Source organism: Sapajus apella, unplaced genomic scaffold, assembly GCF_009761245.1.
Source record: "Sapajus apella isolate SASKATOON/1434 unplaced genomic scaffold, GSC_monkey_1.0 scaffold4, whole genome shotgun sequence".
Lineage (NCBI taxonomy): Eukaryota > Metazoa > Chordata > Mammalia > Primates > Cebidae > Sapajus > Sapajus apella.
Genome location: NW_022436944.1, coordinates 13,950,311 through 13,970,833, shown reverse-complemented (window position 1 = coordinate 13,970,833; position 20,523 = coordinate 13,950,311). Strand labels below are relative to the sequence as shown.

The 20,523-nt window shown below is 33.0% G+C and overlaps 1 protein-coding gene and 1 long non-coding RNA gene across 2 annotated transcripts in view; one reads left to right on the top strand and one right to left on the bottom strand.

Moving 5' to 3' along the window:
- LOC116539736 overlaps window positions 1-19,134 on the top strand; it is a 92,927-nt gene extending 73,793 nt beyond the window's left edge. The window contains exons 2-3 of the long non-coding RNA XR_004264159.1: window positions 1,535-1,614; window positions 19,041-19,134. This is a non-coding gene — a long non-coding RNA (uncharacterized LOC116539736). The remainder of the gene's footprint in view (window positions 1-1,534; window positions 1,615-19,040) is intronic.
- Window positions 1-20,523, bottom strand: part of GPR149 (G protein-coupled receptor 149) — a 90,883-nt gene that overhangs the window by 62,682 nt on the left and 7,678 nt on the right. The window contains exon 3 of the mRNA XM_032262871.1: window positions 19,062-19,510. Within this exon, the coding sequence (XP_032118762.1) occupies window positions 19,062-19,510 (449 nt within the window). The remainder of the gene's footprint in view (window positions 1-19,061; window positions 19,511-20,523) is intronic.

Below are 20,523 nucleotides of genomic sequence, written 5' to 3'. Positions count from 1 at the left end.
GAGTCTTTCCCACTGATTTTTGTCTTTTGGATATGGTGAGAGGAAGGAGAGAAGTAAGTGTTGATGAATTAGAGAATTTGAAATGGAAACAAATCCAATCCCTATTACTTGGGGAAAGTTTACAGTCAAAACAGAAAGTTTAGAGACAGCTAAACCAACCCTTCAGGTGAGGTGTCTGGTAAACGACAGATTCATTAAGTGAAAAAAAACAGAGCAAGAATCGGATTTTAAGAAGGATCAGAAAAGTTTATCCTAAGAGAGGGCAGAGAGGGAAAAAGCAGTCCAGGACAGCCAGCTTGGAGGGACTATGGCTTTTATGATCAGACTTTGGCTGTTTTTTTGCATGTATTTTATACTGTATTTTCTTAAAGAACAAAGTATGTCAGTAGTGTGCTGGAGTTGGCTCAAACTGGCTCATGCAATTTTTAGAAATCTTGCAAGCTGATTATTTAAAATAAGTTATATAAACTTAAACTGAATTATATTAAAAACAAAGGCAATAAATACTCAAAGCTCATCACTCCCAATTATTCTAATACATCTTGTTATTACCTATGTTCTTGAGATTATTTACATCTATTGTATCTGTATGTTGGTAATTCTATATAAAATTGTATTGTTGTACATCACAAGTCCTAATTTGTAGCATTTTCTGACTTGCATGGTATAAATACTCCCACTGTGGCTGATTTGAAACTACCAATGTGACATCACTGAATGCAGACTTGGGAAGAGGTGCACAGGAAATTGTATATTTGAAAATGATTATGTAATTCAATAAAGAAATCATATCATTGTTTAGCATATGCCTTAGTTATTTAATTTTTATCTTACTCATTAGTATATATAAATGTTAACCAACATTTATATTGTCAGTTTAACTACACGTTGGACATGGTTGTAAGATTTTTGTAAAAATCAACCAAAGCATTCTGTGAGAATCAGGTAGCTATAGGGAATTTACAATACAGAATATCTATGTTAATATTATTTGTAAATTATTTGCTACACATCCTTTATATCAGTAAAGGTTGTATAAGCTTATATATATATATACACACACACTTATATACATACACATTTTCCTACAATGCGAGTTGCAGTTGTTAAACATTTGTCAACAGACCATTAGGATGTTAATCTCAGTTCAACTGCCTGTCAAAGCAGAAGAAAACATCTTCCCTGTCTATCTAGAAAGAGGATGAGATTAGGCAATATATATGAAAGTTTGTTATACACTGCCAAGTACTATACAAATAACAAGTAAGGTAATGATTAGGGAAAGCACCTTTCCTCTTCTGGTCCAGGCTTTCTTCAAGGTTTTAAAATGACAATATCTTGACTTTCTAAAACAAAAAAGTTTCACTGGAGAAGAAAGTTGCTTATAGTAAAATTGTATCAATTTTCTCTATCTCTGATATTTTTCTTGCTTATTTTAATGGTCTTTTATCCTAAACTATAAAATAGGTCATTCAGAATGGTTATTTCTATTTGCATCTGAATTGAAACCATTGTGTTTTTTCAATTTACACAGCTGAGAACAGGAAGCTTTGAGTACAATTAGAAAAGAAAGAAAGAAACAACGACAAGCCTATAATATCATGGGGAAATGAGGTAAGCAGAATAATTACTAAAATTGAAATTTGGCTAAAATGACAAGTTCAAAAACCCAACTATTTCCATATGTGCTCTTGGATCTTAAATAATTAAAAATGGCCATGACTCATTTCATCAATGTAGGAATTGAGTCAGAGAAACCAATATCATTTGTTCATGGATGCTTATGATTATTACCACTTAATGACTTGGCAGACTGCAGGAAAATTGGATCAAGTCAACTCTGCTTAATTTTCATCATTTGCTCAAATTAAAGTACAAAATGATGTTTCATCCTATTCATAGAGCTGAATGTCACCCCAATAAACATAAGAGAAGGACTCTAATTACAACTGGAACACTTTTTTCCTCATTATGTTATAACTTTGATTTATAAAATGCAGACTTGTGTTATTCAATCTAAGAAGTTCATTAGAATCATTAATTTAAAAAACACTAAATGCTAGTACCTACCTGCTGGAATCTTCATTTGGTTATTTTGAATTTGGACTTGGTATTAGTATTTTCTTTTTAAGTTTTAATGTCTGGCTGGGTGTATGATATTTTCCTATAGTAAGTACTTCTCCAGAGATCAGGCTTATTAAAGGCTAGTCGGAGTTATTTATACCTGTAATGTGAATATCTTGTCAAAGATTCAGATTACAATAATTTCTTCTTCATACTTTTGTAAAAAATGCTACAATTCTCATATAAAAGTTAAACTTACCTAATAGAAAATGAATTAATACTGTTATAAATTAATATTTTTCACATAAAGAAGGTCAGTTATCATCTTTCTTTCCCCCAAAATGTTAAAAAAATTGTCAGTCATCACTTAGTGTAATAAATATCACCTTTATCCTTAGTCTAGGCTTGTAATCTTTCTAATCACTCTGTATTCTACTTTGAACCTAAAATTCCAGATGAAACTCTAAGTTCAATATGGAACTTAAGTCTTCATATTGGAATCAGAATTCCCTCAGTGTTTTCAGGGCTGTTAGCAACTTTCCTCTGCTGTAGAGATCGATGGTCCATTTAGTCACCTAAAACTCTTAGAAGTATTTGAAGGCATAGCCTAAGGTATCTTTGGTGCACTATTATTAGGAAGTCTTTGATATCCTTTGAGTTTCTTTACGAAAGAGCAAGGAAACAACTCTATTACAAACATCTAAATCACCCCCACATTCCAGTTTGAAATACACAATTGCTTTCACTGAAATTTATTCATTCAGTCCACAGCATATTATAGAGCTCCTGCTCTATGAAATACATGCATATCTGAAGGTTCTGTCACTAGTACTTCTGTACTATTCTCATATACATGTGTTAATAATTGTATGTATTTAAAATTATTTACAAATTATCACAATACTGAATCCTCATAGTAGTTCTGTAAGCTTACTAAGGGTCAGAGATTATATTATTTGCCTTAAGTAATATTTCATATAATATGTAGTAGTTGTGTCAGTGGACAACCTAGAAGAGGATCTTAGTGTCCTTTTCATTATTCTTCACTGGCGTTCTCAAAACCACTTCAATAAACATGCTCTCCAATGAAAACCAGGGAGCTTCATAGGCAAAGCACTTTAAGTTAATTTCTCTAGACATCCCTTTCACAAGATTGTCATTCTGATGCTCTCTCTATATAGAAATCCTGGAGCCTCCCCTGGTAGCACTGTATTATGTTCTACTGAATTACATGACATCATCTCTGAGTAATTTCTGGTTCATTTTTATTGTAATGAATCAAAAGTTGTAAAACCACCTTCCTAAGATTACAGAATTAAGTTATATGCAGTTGATAAGAGATAGATAATGTTGAAATAATTGAAAGAAATTTAAATCTCAGGCCTACCTGTTTCCAAAGCCAGTGCTCTAGCTGCAAAATTTCATGAGACTAGACACTACATCATAATTAGTGATTAAAACAAAGAATATTAAATATCATTTTATCAGAGTAATATTTGTTCCAAAATGAATGGACACACGCTAGACTTTTACACTCAAATATTACAGAATTTTTTGTTGTTTCACAGAATGACAAATGTATTTGAGTCCTGGTTTTACCACTTAGCATTGTATGATTCATGAGAGAAAGAAGCTGGTTCAAGTTTTTATCTTTATCTAAAAGGTAAACTTCAAAAAACTATGAGCTTTTTTTTCTGGGAAATGTTTCTCTTTTAATTCCTATGACTGCTTAAAATTGTTGAGTCTTATAAACTGCTAATAATTGTTACTAAGTGGTATTAATTTGCTTTTTGTATTGATACTTTTCTAGTTTTACAGATAGTGCCACTGAGCTAAATAAAGATTTCTAAATCACAGCTTAAGGTGTAGAAAAGGTGACTCTTGAGTAGAGATTATTTGTGAAGGTAGAGAGAGTCTGTGTTTGCCCAATGGCAAGGCAATGTTTTCCAGTGATTCTGCTGGGGTCTATTAAACTATAAAGCAAATCAGATGGTATAGTTTTGCTTTTCTTTGCTGACAGTTTCATCTCACAGAGTACAGGAAGCAAGAGGGAACAGTTTTTTAGAATATAATTCTTACCGGTATGGGATAAATGATTAGTAAAAGTAAAAGAGTTGGACACCTAAGGAGAAAAACAACTATGCATTCCTAGAGCATGTGATATCCAGAAGAAAAATGCTAAACATAGTAGGCTAGATACATTTAAACTTTTAGAAGGCAAATTTGGAGGGAGAAACAGAAAAAAAAATCCCACATATGAGTGTAAAGAATGCAATTTTGGCTGTATAATCATAAGTGATCCAGTTAAGGGATAAAGGAAATTTTTATCTTTAAAATTAGTGCAGGTCAGGCCAGGCCTAAGGGAGACCTATACAACAAATTATTCATTGCAAAAGATGGGAAGGTTGATATTAGGAAGTCTAAATGAATATAATAATCTGTGGCTTGCAAAAATACTGAAGTAACAATGTAGGTCTTTGGAAATTTATGTTTAGATCCAAAGGTCAAAAAAAGGAATAGGCCCACTGTTTATCGCTAATGCTATCAAGTTAAGGGATGGCACAGAAGAAGCTGATACCCTCAGCTCCTAATTTGTTTCTGTATCCCTTCTAAATGAATCTTAAAGCACTAAGAAAATATTTGTAAATATTAAGAAAGACAAATTTAAAATAAAAATGAGAGATCCTTGCTACTGTAGAAGTGCACATTTCTGTCTGAAAAGTATTATATGCAAAGTTATTGTGAAAAATCACTGTATGAATATGGTTGTTGCTGATATCCTTGAAACAAATGGGGACATTAAAACTGTGCAAATATTTTCAGTTTTTTAAATGGGAAGCAGGCCAGGCACCATGGCTCACACCTGTAATCTCAACACTTAGGAGGCTGAGGCAGGGGATCTTTTGAGCTCAGGAGTTGGGGGCTATGATGAGCTATGATCACACCACTGCACTCCAGCCTAGATGGCAGACTGAGACCCTGTCTCTAATAAAAAAAAACAAATAAATAAAAATAAAATAGGAAGCAGTGAATTCAACAAATTAGACAAGTGATATTTACATCAATTCCTGGAAAGTTTCTAAGATTCATGAAAGTTTCTAAGATCCATCTTTCTAAGATGAAAAGACAGAGTTTGAGAGCCAAGGAAAAAAAAAGCTGTAAGACCAGGACACGGTATGAATTATCTACAACTAAGTGTTTGTAGATCAATTCCTTTCTTCCTCAGTGTTGCTGTACATACTACTATGTAGACCTTCTGTGGTCTGTAAGTACATTGTACACTTTTGTTCTCACTGAAGAACAGCTAATTGTTTGAAAATCTTCTTCACATATGTGCCTGTGAGGAACTTGAAAGCAGGAGGCTTATATCTTTATATCCACAGTGCGTCTATGAAAAATACTTAATAAACTAACGGCAGATGAAAGGAATGCATTTGAAAATTTTATATTAGTGTTCTATTAAAGTGTCTTCTAATTTCCTAATAATATCCTTGTGAACAAAAGGGAGGAAAAACATATTGACTGCAAGAGCAACTAAGGAAATTAATAACTATTGAAACCCAGAATATTAACAGTGTTTTTAAATAAATCAAAATGAATGAGAGGATTTGTTTCTAGTAGTGTATGGCAGGCTTCTGTCTTTGGCCCCGTCTTGATCCACAGTGAACAATTTGGATAGAAACATGAAGGATAACTCATTAAGTTCATGGTGACATAAACTTTGGAATGACAATATAGACGCTAGATCTTAGGATCAGCATCTGAAAGCATTTTTTACAGCATTAGAAAAGATTATTGAAATTTAGGAAGAGTAGTCCAAAGGAAGTAGGATAAAATTTAACAGAGAGAAGACATAATTGGGTCCAAACAACAGATGACAAACATACAACATGGAATGCTTTATGGCTAGGCAGTAGCATGGGCAAAAAGAGCTGGAGGGTGTTAGTGCTTCTTACGCTACACTTCTGTCATTAGGTTTGCAAAACTCATTCATGTTTTGTTAGCTTTAGTTTGTTTTGTTCTTTTTTAGTTAGAGGTAGAACCAGATTTCAAGGGTCTTGAAAGCTTATATAGCTTTGTTCTTTAAAAAAGTACATAAATCTTCTTTGTGTTAATTTTGTTAATTTTATGAAAACATATTCCTACATGGACACATTGATAGGGATCCTCCCAGCCTTGGAAGAGATTAGCACAAGCAAGAGGCCAAAAATTTAAGCTTCAGTGGCTTCATGGAAAATACAATTCTGTATGTAGTATTCTATTGTAAAAATAGTTCAACAATATATTCTAATGTTGATGAACTTTTGGTGTATTCCTAAATGCTAGTGCTATGAAAAAAAGAGCTCCCAAAATGTAAATATGTTCTAGGTGGCACTATCCAATAGAACTGCAAGATGGTCATGTTCCATATGGATACTATTCAGTATAGTAGTCACCAGCCACATCTGGTTACTGAGTACTTGAGCTGTGGTAGTGCACCTGAGGAACCAAGTTTTAAATTTAAAAAATGTTTAATTTATTTAGATGTAAACGACCACATGTGACTAGTGGTTAGTGTATTGGACAGTATAATTCTAGGATGTGTAACCAAGAGTGTCATTGCTGAAGCATAAAGCATTAATATATTTAACTTTTGAAAATACTGCTAACCTGTTTTACAAAGTGATTTTAACAATTTATTCTGCCCACAGTTTATATTTGTTTATGTTTTTCCATATTCCCATTAACTCTTGAAATTTTCAGACTACTCAATCTGAGCTAATTGTGTGAGTGTGCAGAGGTCACTCATTTATTTTAAGTGAGATATCTTGATTATTAATGATATGGTATACCTTTACACAGGGCCATAATTATGTGGATTTCCCTTTACACAAAGTACCAATTTAAATCTTTTGCTCACATACTATTGGGTTGGCTGTCGTTTCTTGTTGGGTTATTGGTGTTCTTTATAAGTTATGTATTCTAAATATAAGTTCTGTGTTATATGTTTTTCAAATATGCACACACAGGGTTTTAGAGAATAATACCCAAATCTCACTCAAGACAAATTAAATCAGAATTTCTGTGTGTGAGCTTGTGAGATATTTAAAGATCCCCCAGATGATATTAATCTGCCTCTGTGAAAGGAATAGACTTAAACTCTGTAGGAAAGGATTACTAACTGTCAAAATTAGCTCTCTGAAGCAGTATATGGTAGTGAACATATGGACTGTTTCTGGAATCAGATAACCTAAGTTTGTTCACGGGCTTGGACAGACTTTAGGCTTAACTTCTCTGTGCTTCAGTTTTTTCATCTGTAAAATTGAGTAACAGTACCAATCACATAGAGTTTTTGTGAATACTAAGTGAGCAATTTTATGTAAAGTTATTAGAACCTTATGTGAAACATAGCAATTGTTCAGTAAATATAGTAGCTATCATCATGATCAGCAGCAGCAGCAGCAGTAACAGCATGAGAAATTTAAATTAGCTGCCTGCCTCACAAAGTAGTGAGAGGTGGTATCTTTCTTAATAAGAAAACATCCGAAAGCTTTCCACTAACGTCAAGAAGAAGGCAACAATACTTAACCACCTCCTCCACTATTCAACAATGTTTTAAGAGTGTTAGCCAATGTAATCAGACAAGGGAAATTAAACATAGGCATAAGAATTGATAAAGAAGTAGCAAAGCAATCTCTATTTGCAGATGATATGATACTACACCTAGAAATTTTTGATAATGATAAAATAAATTTAAACAATGAAATAATTCAGTAATGTGGCAGATATAAAATTAATGGGCATAAATCAATACCTTAAATATAAAAAAAAAATAGCCAGTAATAGGGCATAATGGTTGAGAAAAACCTCATTTATACTGAAGACAAAAAAGATTGAATACGGCTGGGTGTGGTGGCTCACGCCTGTAATTCCAGCACTTTGGGAGGCTGAAGGGGGCAGATCATGAGTCATGAGGTCAGGAAAGCAAGACCATTCTAGCTAACATGGTGAAACCCCATCTCTACTAAAAATAAAAAATTAGCCAGTCATGGTGGCACACACCTGTAGTCCCAGCTACTCAGGAGGTGGAGGCAGGAGAGTCGCTTGAACCCAGGAGGTGAAGGTTGCAGTGGGCTGCACTCCAGCCTAGGTGACAGCACTAGACTCCGTCTCAAAAAAAAAAAAAAAAAAAAAGATTGCATACATAGAAATAAACTTTAAAAAATACATAAAACTTACAGAAAGAAAACATTTTTTTACAAAAAAGATATGAGAATAGTCTAGAGCAAATGGAAAGACATCCCCTGTTCTTTGATAGGACAACTTGACATTATAAAGATGTTAGTTCTCTCTAATTTATACATCGAACACAATCCTGATGAAGTTATTTTATGGAGTTAGACAAATTGAAATTAAATTTGAGGTGAAACAACAAACAGGCAAGAAGAGAAAAATACCAGAAATTATAGATGAATCATCCCTATCAGACATTAAAAGTCACTGTAATAGCCTCTAGTTAAAACAGTGAAGTGCCAGTTCAGGAACAAATGGATAGTGGAATAGAAAGCCCAGAGGCCGGGGGTGGTGGCTCATGCCTGTAATCCCCATACTTTGGGTGGATCACCTGAGGTCAGGAGTTTGAGACCAGCCTGACCAACATGATAAAACCCCATCTCTACTAAAAATACAAAAATTAGTCCAGCATTGTGGCACATGCCTGTAATCCCAACTATTTGAGAGGCTGAGGCAGGAGAATTGCTTGAATCTGGGAGGCGGAGATTGCAGTGAGCTAAGACTGCACCATTGCATTCCAGCTTGGGCATAACAGCCAAACTCTGTTCAAAAAAAAAAAAGAAAGAAAGAAATATAAATGTATAAGATAAAGATTATAACTCACTGTGGGTAATGATCTACCTTTAAATAAATAATATTTTTTAATAATGATAAGCAACCATTTGGAAAAAGTATATAATTATACTCATATCTTTCACCTAACACAAAACTAAAGTCTAAATGCTCTTGGGATCAAAATAGAAATAATTAAGCCATACAAGTACTTTGAAGAAAGCATGGGTGAGTTCCATTTTAAACTGGATTTCTGGCTGGGTGCGGTGGCTCACACCTGTAATCCTAGCAATATGTGAGGCCAAGGTGGGTGGATTGCCTGAGCTCAGGTGTTCGAGACCCAGCCTGGGCAACATGGTGAAACCCCATCTTTACTAAAATACAAAAATTAGCCAGGTGTGGCGGCGTGCACCTGTAGTCTCAGCTCCTTGGAGCTGAGGCAGGAGAATCGCTTGAACCCAGGCAGTGGAGGTTGCAGTGAGCCAAGATCACGCTACTGCACTCCAGCCTTGGCAACAGAGTGAGACTCTGTCTCCAAAAATAAAAAATAAAATAAAATAAAATAAACTGGATTTCTAACTATTATTAAAAAAAAATCCAAATGCAATTAATAAAAAGATTGATAATTTTTATTATAAACAAATAAAAGATTGTGCATGGTAAAAATACCATAAAAATCAAAAGCCATCTGATAAATGATAAAAATATTTGTAACATAGTATATAATGAAGAACTAATATTTCTAATACGTAAACAACTCTTAAAAATTAGAAGATGAAGAAAAGGAAATCCCTATAAAAATGGGAAAAATATAACAACAATTTATAAAAGAGAAAAAGAAGCCCCTTAAACATATAAAAACTATTCAAGCTCTAGGAACACTTTAAGAATGAGGCTGGAAATACAGACAAGAGCCTTATCCCAGGATCCTTATTCTATGGGCAATGCAGAGCCACTGATGGATTTTAAGCAAGAGACTGAGACAACATTTAGTCACTGATTTAACTTGGAAAATGGAAAAAAAAAAGAAAGAAAGAAAAGAAAAAACAAAACAAAAAAAATGGGTGAGAGAGAAATGCGTTATTCTGCACTTTCTGGTTTGTGTAATCAGAAAAATGGATTCATTTAATGCATGAAATGAAATGAAGAGACGGCCTGACTTAAGAAACAAAATGCCAGTGATCTGCAGGTTTATTTAATGACTGAAATGGGGAATCATGAAGAGGTACACATTAGATTAGGGAAAAAAGTTCCGATTGGGACATCACAAGCTTTGAGATGCTCTTTTGCCTACTAGGTATGTCACTGTAAATAGGCTATTTTAACTTTCTACTTTTCTCATTTACAAAATGGGATAATAAAGAGTTGATGTGAGGATTAAATAATTCAACACATTAAGAGTACTTGGAATAGTGCCTGACATCTAAAAAGACCAAGAATATTAACATGTATTGCTAGTATCATCAACAGCACTGTATTTAACATGTTAGCAGTTAACAAGTATTACCAGTATCATCAGTTAGTATTGCTAGTTATTATTAACAGTTAACATGTATTGCTAATACAATCAGTAGAACTGTATGGATACTAGTATTGCTAGTGTCATCAGCAGCAGTATGTGGAGCTGCCTGTGGTAAACCCAAAAAACTCATTTAATTTTCAGGGGATTATTTTCAGTGCTTTTCTTCCATGGCCTCGGGGTTGATCTTTGAACTCTCTTTTCTTTTGGCTTCCTAGAAAGGAGACATATGCCCTGTTCTTCTTGTATCTTCTCATTCTTTTTGATATTGATTCTTCCTGTACCCATCTTTCAAATGTTAGTGAGTCCAGCATTATGTTTCTGGAGATTGGACATTAAAAATTTTTGAATCCTTAAAATGGTGTAAACATGTTATGGGTTCTCTATGACAAACCCACAGCCAACATAATACTGAATGGGGAAAAGTTGAAAGCATTCCCTCTGAGAACTGGAACAAGACAAGGATGCCCACTCTCACCGCTCCTCTTCAACACAGTACTGGAATTCTTAGCCAGAGCAATCAGACAAGAGAAAGAAATAAAGGGCATTCAAATTGGTAAAGAGCAAGTCAAACTGTCATTAATTGCTGACAATATGATCATTTACTTTGAAAACCCTAAAGACTCCTCCAGAAAGCTCCTAGAACTGATAAAAGAATTCAGCAGTTTCTGGATACAAGATTAATGTACACAAATCAATAGCTCTGCTATACACCAATAACAGCCAAGCTGAGAATCAAATCAAGAACTCAACCCCTTTCACCTTAGCTGCAAAACCAATAAACTACCTAGAAGAGAAAGACCTCTACAAGGAAAACTACAACACATTGCTGAAAGAGATCATAGATGACACAAGCAAATGGAAACACATCCTTTGCTCATGTATGGGTAGAATCTATATTGTGAAAACGACCGTACTGCCAAAATAAATCTACCAATTCAATGCAGTTCTCATTAAAATACCACCATCAGTCCTTCGCAGAACTAGAAAAAACAATCCTAGAATTAATGTGGAACCAAAAAAGAGCCCACATACCCAAAGCCAAGACTAAGCAAAAAGAACAAATCTGGAGGCATTACATCTCCCAACTTCAAACTATATTACAAGGCCATAGTCACCCAAATAACATGGTACTGGTATAAAAATAGGCACAGACCAACGGAACAGAATAGAGAACCCAGAAGTAAAACAAAATACTTACAGTCAACTGATCTTTAACAAAGCAAACAAAAACATAAAGTGGGGAAAGGACACCCTATTCAACAAATGGTGCTGGGATAATTGGCAAGCCACATGTATTAGAAAGAAACTGGATCCTCATCTTTCACCTTATATAAAACTCAACTCAAGATGGATCAAGACTTTAATCTAGGACCTGAAGCCATAAAGATTCTATAGAATAAAATTGGAAAAAGCCTTGTAGATGTTGACTTAGGCAAAGGCTTAATGACCAAGAACTCAAAAGCAAATGCAACAAAAATAAAAATAAATAGATGGGACTTAAGTAAACTAAAAAGTTTCTGCACAGTGAGAGAAATAATAAGCAGAGTTAACAGACAAGTCACAGAGTGAGAAAAAATGTTCACAATCTATACATCTGAAAGAGGACTAATATGTAGAATCTACAAAGAATTTAAACAAGTCATAAAGAAAAAAACAATCCTATCAAAAAGTGGGCTAAGGATATGAATAGACAATTCTCAAAAGAAGATATACACATGGCCAGAAGCACATAAAAAAATGCTCAACATCACTAATCATCAGGGAAATGCAAATCAAAACCACAATGCCATACCACCTCACTTTTGCAAAGAATGGCCATAATTATAAAATAAAAAAATAGTATATGTTGTCAGGGATGTGGTAAAAAGGTAACACTTTTACACTGTTGGTTGTAATGTAAACTAGTACAATCACTATAGAAAACAGTGTAGAGATTCCTTGAAGAACTAAAAGTGACCTACTATTTGATCCAACAATCCCACTAGTAGATATCTACCAAGAGAAACAGAAGTCATTATACGAAAAAGATACTTACACATGCATGTTTACTGCAGCAGAATTTGCAATTGCAAAAATATGGAACCAGCCCAAATGTCCATCAATCAGAGATGATAAAAAAATTGTGATATATCTATATCTATATCTATATCTATATCTATATCTATACAGACACACACACACACACACACACACACACACCATAGAATACTACATAATAAGGAACAAAATAATTGGCATTCACTGCAACCTGCATGGAATTAGAGACTATTATTCTAAATGAAGCAACTCAGGAATGAAAAATCAAACATTGTATGTTCTCATTCATATGTGAGAGTTAAGTTATAAGGACGCAAAGACATAAGCATGATACATTGGACTTTGGAGACTCAGGGGAAAGGGTGGGGGGTGGTTAGGGATTAAAAACTACACATTGGTTACAGTGTACACTACTGGGGTGATGGGTGCACCAAAATCTCAGAAATCATCACTAAAGAACTTATTCATATAACCAAACAACACCTGTTTCCTAAAAACCTATTGCAATAAAAAGAAAAGAAAAATATGTGTTTATGTGCATCAGGAATCATGTATAAAATGTCTATCACAGCATTATTCATAATATACAAAGACTGAAACAAAAAATGGTAGAAACAGAAAATTACCATCACATAATAATTGTTGCAGACAAGATTCATCACTGAATTCTAAAGTTAGTGGGTAAATTATGATATGAAGTATAATATCTTCATAGTCTTAAAATGTCTCTCCACAAGACGCATAAAAATTACGAGGGGGAAAAATAGAAACTTTACATGGAGAAATCTGGCAGACACCAATTTTATGAAGTTATCAAAGTTCACTTCACTATCATAAGATGTATCAACATCATGTACCTTTTAATATGAAGCACTAGAAAAGACAAACATCACTTTTGTGATACTCATGCCTTTAAGTTTATCATTTGAAAACATAAGACAATTACTAATTGAGGGATATTCCAAAAACAAAACAAAATTGGCCAGTAGTCTTCAAAAGAGTCAACATCATGCAAGACAAAGAAAGACTAAGAAGCTGTTACAAATTGGAGGTAAGGAGAGGTAAAAACAAGTACAATGTATTGTCAGGGATTAGATGGAGAACCAGAAAGAGGACAATTGGTAAAACTGAAATAAAATTTAGAGATTAGTTATTGATTTCTTGATAATGGCATTGTACAGTATAACATGTTTACATTAGTGGAAATTGAATTAAAGATATATTGAAACTCTCTGTACTATGTTTTGCAACTGTTTTGTAGGTCGTATATTAGTTCACAATAAAAAGTTTAAAAAATATAGTTAGTTCCTAGACACTTGAGTTCAAGTAGACGGTAACCTAGAAGAGATTCAAGCCATAGCTGGGTCATTTCAGTACACATCTTTTAGATTTTCTTAAGCCAGGAGAGTTTTATGAGAACATTAACAGAATTCTTAGCTAACAGGTAAATTGTATGATTTCACATAAGCTTTGATCCAATGCTAATTCCCTTGAATTTGTAGAAAGTGAGCAGTTACAGCTATTTCACTCATTGCGGCAAATGATGCATGCTGTGAGGATCACAAAATGTACTATGAAATATCTGAAGTAGTTCAGGATAAAATTCCCTTAGGTTCAACTTCGAAGACTTTATATACTTGAGAACAAATTTATATTAATGAATGAGTTTTTAGCCACACTTTAAATAGCCGCTCTAAACTATTGACACAAAGGGCTGGAACAATTAAATTGATATTAAAGTTAGGCTGTTAAGTGGTGAAAAGCAGAACATGTGTAGTACATGCAATGGGACCTTTTTTTTTTTTTTTTTTTTTTGGTCAAAAGTAAAAATATATGTATGGAAAAGAGCCTGACATTTTATACAACAAAATATAAACAGTGGCTAAGTCTGGGTAGGTGGAAGTGAGTTTTTACTTTGCTTATCGGCAATATCTAGATTTTCTACAATAATTATATGTTAGTTAATAATCATAAAAACAATTAATACTTTTTAAAAAGCTAGGCAGTATAGCAAATTCTCCAGTTTTTGAACAGCGGGTGATAAACTAACCACTTCAAAATGGATGAAGTTAAAAATAAAGTACATTCCAGATAACCATTTTTTGTTAAGATGACCGGGTTAAGGCTATAAATAGAAGGTTTTAAGTGGATTTTTTCTACTATGGTCTTTTCAGTTAAAATGTCAGAAATTACACAGACAAGTTTAAGCATCTGCATTTTAAGCTAATAATATCACAGAAAACAGCAATATATGTGCCTAATTTTTAAATAGTTTATTTTTTTTAAGTGAAAAGAAAAGATGCACAGTTTTTAGGAAGAGGAAAGAGATATGCATATTGGTTATTTTCTTCTAGCCTTTTACTTTATGGGTCATATATTCAATGGAAAGAATTAATTTTGCCCTGCTCTTTAAACTCATGCCCATTCTCTAGCAATTAGAATCTAAAGCAGTGCTTTAAAATTGTAAATGTGCATATTAGCCAACTGAAGGATTTTGATTCTATAGGTCTAAGGTGGGACCTTAGTTTTGCACAGAAATCATTTGGACGCTTAAGAATGCAGAATCGTGGATCTTATCTCATAACTAATCAATCAAAATCTACATTTTAATAAGATACCCATTTGACTTTATGTACATTAAAATTTGAGAGCTGTTACCTAAAGAACTCAAAATAGTCTAGCTGGCTTTTGGTTTCTGTAGTTTCCTATGAGAATTACTTAAATAATAATATTTTAAAAATACTATAGAAACCAGTGCTGCCACTAAACTCTGTTAACAGCTGATACAACATAACTTTAGAAAACTATTTTTAGACAGTTAAAACATTTTCCTTAAAATGAAAATTAAATTTCCTTGATTCTCAGGCGACTTTAAAATTAGTTCTTGTTGGCTTTATTTGTCCCTTAAACTAAGTGGTTATGTAGCAAATTTAAACACAATTCCCTTCCACCCCCACCCCCTGCTTTGTCTCTCATTTGAGAAGGAATATTTCAGAATCTGTTTTTTTTGTTTTTGTTTTTGTTTTTTTTGAGACAGAGTCTCACTCTGTCACCAGGCGCCAGGCTGGAGTGCAGTGGCACAATCTCGGCTCACTACAACCTCTGCCTCCCGGGTTCAGGCAATTCTCCTGCCTCAGCCTCCTGAATAACTGGGATTACAGGCTCACGCCACCACACCCGGCTAATTTTTGTATTTTTAGTAGAGATGGGGTTTCACCGTGTTGGTCAGGATGGTCTCGATCTCTTGACCTCATGATCCGCCCATCTTGGCCTCCCAAAGTACTGGGATTACAGGCTTGAGCCACCGCGCCCGGCCCAGAATCTGTTTTTAAAACATCCTACTGGCAAAATGGAGGAACATACACCTTACAAATCCTATAATGATAGGATTGTAAATAGATTAAAAGTTACAGCATATCTATGTTTTTCATTCATAGAAATAAATGAGTCAGTTTCTGGAATTCTAAAACAAAACATTAAAAGGAAGGAAAATGGAATCCAGAGTAATTTTATGAACTTAGTATTAAAAAAGAAAATAGAGTGATCACCCACAAGCCAGTCAATTATTTTATAAGCCAGATTTTCTTTATTCTTAGATAACAAAATTTGGGGTTCTAGAACATCATCATTTCATTTCAGAAAGAGTCATACCAGTGGCTATCACATTAAGACTTTCTAACAAAAAAACTCTGACATTTCTGACTATTCTTTCTGAACGTTTAAAATGGTAAACTGCTTAGATTTCTACTTACTAGGGGCTCAAAAAGAAGCAGTTGTGTGGCTAGGTTAAAATTGAATTTCAGTCTTATGAATACCTTCAATTCTTGTAAATTTTATTGGATCACATTTAAATCTACTGAAGCCATTCTGTTACTATAATTTCTACACCTTAACCTTGATGTGATGATATTCTCACTCCTACCAGGACTTCCAAGAAAATATACTGAGAATTTGTTAACATAAACTCTAATTTAAAAAAGCATAATGTACAAATAAAACAGAGCTCACTAAATATATTCAAAATCAAATCTGCTTTTTTAAAAAAATCCAAAGAACACATACTATCAAATGCAGTACTATTAGACACAAACTGATAAATTGAGCCTAAATGTTTGAAAGTACAACCATAAAACAATCAAAAGAAGTAGTGTTTTTATAGAGTAACTACAGTGTCAACCACACAGTTTAATGCGTCACAATATAAGATACATATGTTAAAATTGCTTTGAGAGAAGAAAAGGCACTGGGAAGAAAAAGATAAAAATGAAAATACTTTCTAAGTCATCATCTATTTCCACATATTATTTGCTGCTGAAGAATAGGGCAAGAATTAAAAGCTGTCTTTGGTCTTAGGAAAAGTTCTCATAAGGTTTTCAGTCTTAAATGAGTTTTTGCTAACATTTTAAATTACAGTGTCAACATTTTAAATTTTGTGATTTAAAATGTTTCATAGAATTTTGTAAAACTTTTTTAACTTAAAAATTTGTATTTGTATTCAAGGCTAAACTTAAAGACCGCAGGTACTTTTATTAAGGGAATACTAAAACTGTCAGTCTGTGGTTTAAGGATTTCTTTCCATTGTTTTAAAGTTTATGATAATATTTTATTAAATTTAATTCATCTCTGGAAATATGAAGTTTTACCTTTCCAGAATATTCTATTATCCATCTTATCACTAATCATTATTTTTTGTAGCGACCATTTCAGAGAAGTTTCCTGAACAACTTGATAATCATAGTTGTTTAAATATCTATATTTAACAAGTCTTTATTTATAATTGAAAGATATCTGAATTAATCAAAATTTTGTACTTTACATAAATCATTTTGATTTTTGATTTAAAGAATATTGTGGGTAAGTTTTGGTTCATCATTCTCCCAAGACAATGTACTTATGTGCAAGCAGTGTCTGATTCTTTCACATTTCTAGTTATAGTTATTTGACTCTACTTTCCAAACTATAGCCAAGATTTTTAAATGAGGGCATTAAGTTGTGGTATATTAGGTAATAAGTCCCACTGTTTTGATGAAATAAAGAAGAAAATTGACGTACTTAGTAATGTTAAATGAATAAAAGCAGGGCCCAGAAGACTATATACAGCATGATACCATCTTTAGAAGGTTCAAAATTAGCAAAACTAAACAATATAGTATGTTAGAAGTACATACATTTGTGATAAAAGAGTACAACAAAAATATGAGTAAGATTCAGGATATTTGTAATCCATAAGGGGTAATCACGAGTATGATATAGTTGACTAGCACAGAAGGTAGTTACAAGTTACTGGGATGGCCATACACACACACACACACACACGCACACACACACGCTTCATCATGAATATTACTTAACAATTTGTAAGTGCAAGAAAACTAAGAGGTTTATTCAGGAAAAAAATGGAGATGAAATTGTCAGAATTCTCCTCTTAGCTAGGGAAACACATTTTTCTAAACATATGGAGAATTGTGTTCTTTGGCCTCTGCTTATTACTGTATTATTTAATTTATGGGAAATATTTAGTGATATTTTCCTTTGATTCATAATCTCTCAACAATATGCACAATTGTCTCTTCTTGTATTTCATACACCTTATTTTACTATTCAACTCATTTTTTAAACAATGATATCAGGATACTATTTGTTTTACTTAATTAATGAGAATGAATAAAATCTCAAATTATTGCTTGTATTTATAGTTGGTGTTATGTGATCATACTTTTGATCAATGAATACATTATTCCTAGCAGTGTGTTTCTAAAATCATGCTTTTGATTCTAGAGATTAGGTGCATGTAGATTCTGATTTCCATTAACTCATGTAGAAAAAAGACTCCTTTTTCCTAGGAAATCAATAGTGTGGAAAGCAAGGGCAACTTAATTATCACATATGTGAGCTTGGGGAAAGAAAAATCTCATATCAATATCACACTGCCATTTCAATAAATAAGAAGGATCCCTCACCATTTTAGGAATACTGAAATCTAGGAAAAAATGAGAAATTCAAGTGCAAATTCTTTTAGCTTTATAAAATATTACAAAACCATTCTTCCATATTTAATGGTACATTCATAGGGACTTGCAAATGCTCACCAGAATGTATTCTGGAATAATTTTTTTCTGTTGGATACTGGAGGGATTAGTTCTAGTAAAACTGATAGACAAGCAGCCTAATATACTTTCAACAGGACAAGACTTCTCACTGCTAGTCATATAAATATTTGCATTTACTTAAAAAATAAAATTTCCCTTGGAGACTTATGAGATACCTTTGGAATGGAGAAGGGAAAAATAAAACCTACAAATTTAATTAATTTGAACCATGAGTTCCGAGGAATCTAGTCTGAATTTATGCAGGTTGCTTGAGGTTAAAAAAGAGTGCCCTACCCTTCTTAAGGAGGCTGTTTAACTCTTCCTATTATAAAATGTATAAATTTTAAAAGAAAATGTATATACCGGATTAAAATAATTAAAAAGTCCTTGAATAGACAATTAGTTAAGGCAAGTGAAGTTAATGTTTGACTTGATTGAATGAAATAAGCAACTGAAAGCATTTTTCATGACTATCTTGTTTAGTATCACTTTTAATTTAACAGGAAGAACAACCTTTACTGTACCTGACGAGGGGTTCTTTCGGATTTACTCCTACACCACTCCCAGTCTGAAAGATCTGGTTTCTGACTCTCTTCATGAGACAGTCTTCTTTCTGGCCCTTCAAAAAAGGTAGTTTCTTCATAGTTAATATCACCTCCTGTTTTGTCAGGAAACACACCCTTTTTGTTGTCGGAGTCCTGTTTAACTTCTGTAATATCAGTATTTGTGCATTTGTTGATGCCTCTTTGTGTGGAGCTGTCCAGAGAAGGCGTGGTGCTGATTTCTACTTTTATAGCATTGAAGATGTGATGGTCGTCTTTCTGAGGGTCTTTTGTATTTTCACACTCATAGTTCATCAGGTTGTGATAGAATATGGAATTTTCATCATCATCATAGTAATCTTCATGTGCTATTTTATAAATCCCATAACTTTTTTGGAATGATAGATTGAATTCAAAGCCTTTTCTCTTTACTGAGTAAAAATAAAAACAACAGTTATGGCTAGTAAGGTAGATAAAAACAACATTGGATATATATAGCAAATAAAAATAGAAAGTACATTCAACCTGATTATTATAATTTTAAAACTATCTACACTTACTTCTTGTCAATTATGCAAAGAAATTATGACTCATAAAATTATCCTATCCCCCTGTGCCTAATTTTTCTCATTTACAGAATTGAGGGTCTTGAAATACATACAATCTTAAAAACTCTTTCAACCTCTAAAGAAGTCTTACATAACAAAAACTTAGCCATACATTAGAAAATTCTCAAATACATTGTTTTAGCTTTCCTTAGTCTGCCAATTATTTTGTAAATTTCCTTATATTTTAGGATAAGATATATTATTTATACATTTTATTTTGCTAGAAATTAATTATTAAGTAGCCTTAATATTATGTGAGTTACTTAGCTAAGAATACCACCAATAAATATAACTGCTTTAAATATTTTGGTATATAATTTTTTGGCATTTATATGTCTACAAATGCATACAATAAAAATTAGACCATGCTGCAAAACAGCTTTTACATTCTAAAAAATAACAATGTAAAATGATTTAAAAAATGGTAAAAAAAAAATTGGATTAATAATTTTTGTAAACAGACTTTACAATGTCTGTAAAGCTGATTATTACAAGAAGAGTTTAGCAGGAATGCATCAAACTTTTTATGATTTAAATCAGATGAAATATGATAATATACTACATATGGTACTATTAGTTGATGGAGTGAAGAAAAGGCTTAGAATAACAAGCAAGACAGAATGCAAATTCTTAGAATAGCAAGCTGAGAGAAAGTGATACCATTTTTATGTGTGAATGTCACTAAATGCTAGATAATTTTTATATATTAAGAATAAAGTTGTATCAAGGTGATAGACAAGATATAATTTAATGTTTTTGCTTTCATCTCTCAAAACATGGTTTGTTTCAAACAAATTTTCTACCTTGATAGCTCTGTGTTTTATAGGGAGACATTT